Source organism: Lolium rigidum, chromosome 2, assembly GCF_022539505.1.
Source record: "Lolium rigidum isolate FL_2022 chromosome 2, APGP_CSIRO_Lrig_0.1, whole genome shotgun sequence".
NCBI lineage: Eukaryota > Viridiplantae > Streptophyta > Magnoliopsida > Poales > Poaceae > Lolium > Lolium rigidum.
In genome coordinates this window covers 86337632-86341791 of record NC_061509.1, presented here as the reverse complement: position 1 = coordinate 86341791, position 4160 = coordinate 86337632, and the positions used below count along the sequence as shown (strand labels likewise).

General features: G+C 48.3%; 1 protein-coding gene across 1 annotated transcript; it reads right to left on the bottom strand.

The window, feature by feature from the left end:
- Nucleotides 1–1702: 1702 nt before the first annotated feature.
- On the bottom strand, nt 1703–2944 carry LOC124686860. Its single transcript, XM_047220748.1, has one exon. It carries the CDS (start codon nt 2703–2705, stop codon nt 2097–2099), a length of 609 nt encoding a protein of 202 aa, XP_047076704.1. The 5' UTR covers nt 2706–2944; the 3' UTR covers nt 1703–2096.
- Between the last annotated feature and the right edge of the window lie 1216 nt (nt 2945–4160).

Genomic DNA, 4160 nt, shown 5'->3' with positions numbered 1-4160 from the left:
TTCGTCCTACTGATGATGATCCTCTTCCTGATCCCACCCGTTATCGCCATCTTGTTGGGAGTCTTGTTTATCTTGCTGTCACTCGCCCTGATATTTCTTATCCTGTTCATATTATGAGTTAGTTTGTCTCAGCTCCTACCACTGTTCACTATAGTCAGCTCCTCCGTGTTCTTCGTTACCTTCGTGGCACGATCATTCGTCGCATTTTCTTTCCCCGTTCCAGATCTCTCCAGCTCCAGTGCTATTCGGATGCTACGTGGGCAAGTGATCCTACGGATCGTCGTTCACTTTCTGCTTACTGTGTGTTTCTTGGTGGTTCGCTTGTTGCTTGGAAGACGAAGAAACAGATCGCAGTTTCCCGTTCGAGTGTTGAGGCTGAGTTGCGGGCTATGGCTTTGTTGATTGCTGAGGTGACTTGGTTACGGTGGTTGCTTGCAGATTTTGGGGTCTCTGTTACGACACCCACTCCACTTTTGTCCGACAAGTACATGTGCTATCAGTATTGCACGTGATCCGGTCAAGCATGAGCTGACCAAGCATATTGGTGTTGATGCTTTTTACACACGTGCTCAGGTACATGATGATGTTGTTGCGGTTCATTACGTGCCTTCAGATTTGCAGTTGGCGGATTTCTTTACGAAGGCACAGACTCGAGCGCAGCATGATTTCTTACTCTCCAAACTCAGTGTTGTGGATCCACCATGAGTTTGAGGGGGGTGTTAGATGTATATATCTGTATATTGTAGTTTCTCCCTATGTTAGGGGGCTTTCTGCATATGTGCACCTGTACATGTACTATATATTGTGGCCTTTGGCCCCCTGGTAATACAACAAGCATATTGCCCTAACAATTGCCAACTCAGAGTTGATGTTTACGAATATGATCGTTGCAAGATGGTGACTTGCGAAAAACTCGAGTAGAAAGATCATGGAGGCCCAATCAACCTGAAAAAACTAGCTTATCTCACCACGGATTGGAACTCATGGACAAATTAGCAGGCGACAGTATCGGCATAAAAGCAGCCACGGAGAATTCCATTCTTGCAAGTAACAATCCGTCAAATACACCTTTATGCCCAACCGTTTTCGTGCCGACCTCAACTGAACCGCGCAGGTAGAAGAAACGGCAGTGGGGGAGAAGAAATTGTCAAATTGCCCTGGAAAGCTGACGAGCAGAATTACACGCCTACTCACCTATACTGGACTGCTGGAGCACAACAGTCATATCATCACTTTGCTGCTACATGTTTCGTGCTGGAATTGGTTGGTTGGTTTCAGTTGCAGGAAAGCGATATCCAACACTGCCAGGCCATGTCATGTCAAGTGGTTCCAATTGGAAGAATCCATTCCTTCCCAGCCGTGGAGAATCGGTGGGCACGGCGATCCCAAACGAAGCGTGCCTTGCCCTTTTCGCAGCACGCGTAGCGTTTGAGCTAACGAAAACTGTACTGGCGAGCTTCCTCTTTGGCATTCCAGGTCAAGAAGACAAGGACCTAATAACACTCTTGGCACAAGTTATATCAAGATTGGAAGAAAAGTTGGATGGTGATATTAACAGGAAACAAAGCAATACAGAAGAAAAGTCCATAAAGGAGAGAGTAGCTTGGAAGAAATAGATGAAGTCGGTTCAGTCAGTGGTAATAGGAGAAGAACATGACCAGTGTATGTATATTCCTGTCAAAAAAAAGTGTATGTATATATATACCTAGTAGTAACACATGATTTATTTATTTACATGATCTCACAGTGCCAAAAACATATTCTACATAGCGTCTATATACACAAGCAGGTAATGGTACACGGGGAGGAGAGGACGGATCCATATGTAGGTATGTACAAGGACAACACAGACCAATTCCTCTCGGCGGCCAAGCAAGACTCCAAGAGAAGCACCGCTCATACTACTGTACATATGTCATACCCTCTAGGGCACATGACAAATCTCGTCGAAAATCCTAGTACTAGCTAGGTCGAGAAGAAGGAGGAGAAACGGAAGAGGGAGCAAGCAGAGGAGCAGACTCTAGCTCATACGTAGTAGATCGAAGGACCAAGCTCAACAACAGCTGGTGCCGGAGCCGGAAGCAGAGCAAGATGGATCACATGCCGCCGTACACCGCGCGGGAGCACTTGCCCTTGATCCACTTGACGCTGCGCCGCACGGAGCCCTTCACCTTCCCCTCCACGTCGTACACCTTGTAGCCCACCAGCCGCTTCTTCCTCTGCAGCTCCGCCTCGGCGTCGTCGCCGGGAGCAGCCGCTACAGCCGCCTTCTTGGCCGGGACTTTGGCTGGGGCCTCGTCGTCGACCAATGCGGCGAAGGAGGGGGTGTAGCTTCGGAGGTTGAGGGAGCGGCGGCCGGCGTTGCACCAGACGGGGGCGGCGGCGGTGCTGGGCCCCTTGGCCTGCGGGGTGCTTCCTCCGGAGAGAGGGTTGTAGGAGGCGGAGTAGGAGGCGCTGTAGCACCGGAGGTTCAGGCCCGGGGCGGGGCTGGAGACGGTCTTGGTGCTGCCGCTCCGCTGCACGGCGGGCGCCACCGCTCGCGACCAGGAAGATGAAGAAAGAGTGCTCTTCGCGCGCTGCATCTTCTTGTGCGCCGCCGGCGCGAAGGAGGCGGCGTAGGAGGCGCTGTGGCACCGGAGGTCGTTCGCCGGCGCCGTCACGGACGTGCTCCGCTCGGCGCAGGACATGGACCTCTCCATTGGCATCTTCTACTACGTACGTGTTTGTGTGGGTGTGGAGCTGTGGAACTGATGACTGGCGCCAAGAATAAGGCAGGACCGGGATGACTGCCGGGAATAGCTGGTGGAGGAGCCCTTTTATCAAGTGGCCGGAGGTCGTGGAGCCGCGGAATTTGGAAGTGTCGATCAGCTGGGGACAGGGGCCAGCCAGAACCACGGCCGAACACGCTGCACGGAGCTAGCTACATTATGGTTTTGGAAGATAGTCCGATCACCAAGACGTGTGAAGGAGGGGCTGCGGTAGCTCTCAGCTTCATTCATAGGGACCGGACAGAGACGGTACTGTTGCTGGTGGTGGGGAGCTCCGTTTTCTTGATGTTCTTTCTTTTGGCCTACCTACATTGCATCAGGAATTCAGGATCAGATTTGCTTTTGCGTGCGTGTGTAGAAGCTATAGGGCAGCCGAAAAGATGAAAAGGCAGCCAGGGGAGCTTTTTTACCGATGAGTTCTGCTTTTTTATCGATCTCATCGTCATGTGGATGTGGAAATGCTCCTTCCGTTTTTAAAAAACTTATTTAACTTCTTTCTGTATCTAGAAAACAGTGGAGAAAATTATTTTTGGACAGAAAGAATAAGTAATCTACAAATGATTTGATCATTAAGATTCCTCTAGCAAAGGGCCCGGAAAGATTTTATCCGATGGCCACGAAGAGTCTGTCTATAGATAGTCCACCACCCCACTTTACATAGGATATAGTTTTGCGAAAAGAAAACTAAGAAGTAAATGAGGTTTCCTTGATGTTTTCTTTAGACATGCCAACCCTACTCAAGATATTACTCTCTTTTTTAGGGGAAATAGGAGGAGCTCCCTTTGGCAATACAGAAGGAGGAAAATCCTTACAATGAAAAGAAGCCAGGTTAAGAAAAATGAGGAACCATAATTTACGTGATTATGTGGGAGCCACTTCTGCCGCCCTATTCTCCCTTATAATTATTTGCACAAGTGTAGATCCATAGGTGAGTAACTATAGTTTTCAAAGATCCTTAGACTCCTTTCTTTCCAAAGATGTGGGGCAAGTGAGGAGAGCTATAGAAGTTTTATCTCAATTGTTCTTCTTCCTCCTAAGCTTTGCAATTTTCCTCCACCAACCTTAGATGGACCTTGAGCTATCAAGCGATTCCTGCCACGGCAAGATGAATTGAGGCCAAAAACCTTGCCAAATTGTTATTTACGTATGGGCAGCCAAGAAACAAATGATTCGCAGATTTCATTGTTTGATCACAAAGAGGGCTCTTTTCCTGATGGAGCTACCATCTTGCAGACAACCTATCAGAGGAAAAATATCTTTTTTTTCTCTAAAATAGCTTTTTGTGTCATTTTTATTTTTACTTTTTGGAGGAAAGAGGAAGAGTAGGTAGTATCAATATTTTCAGAAAGCTGCACTGGTTAAATAGAAGTCCAAGGGCAGACAAACTGATCG

Excerpts from the sequence above, each read along its gene's own strand:
- LOC124686860 (XM_047220748.1), bottom strand. The coding sequence starts at position 2,705 with ATGCCAATGGAGAGGTCCATGTCCTGCGCCGAGCGGAGCACGTCCGTG.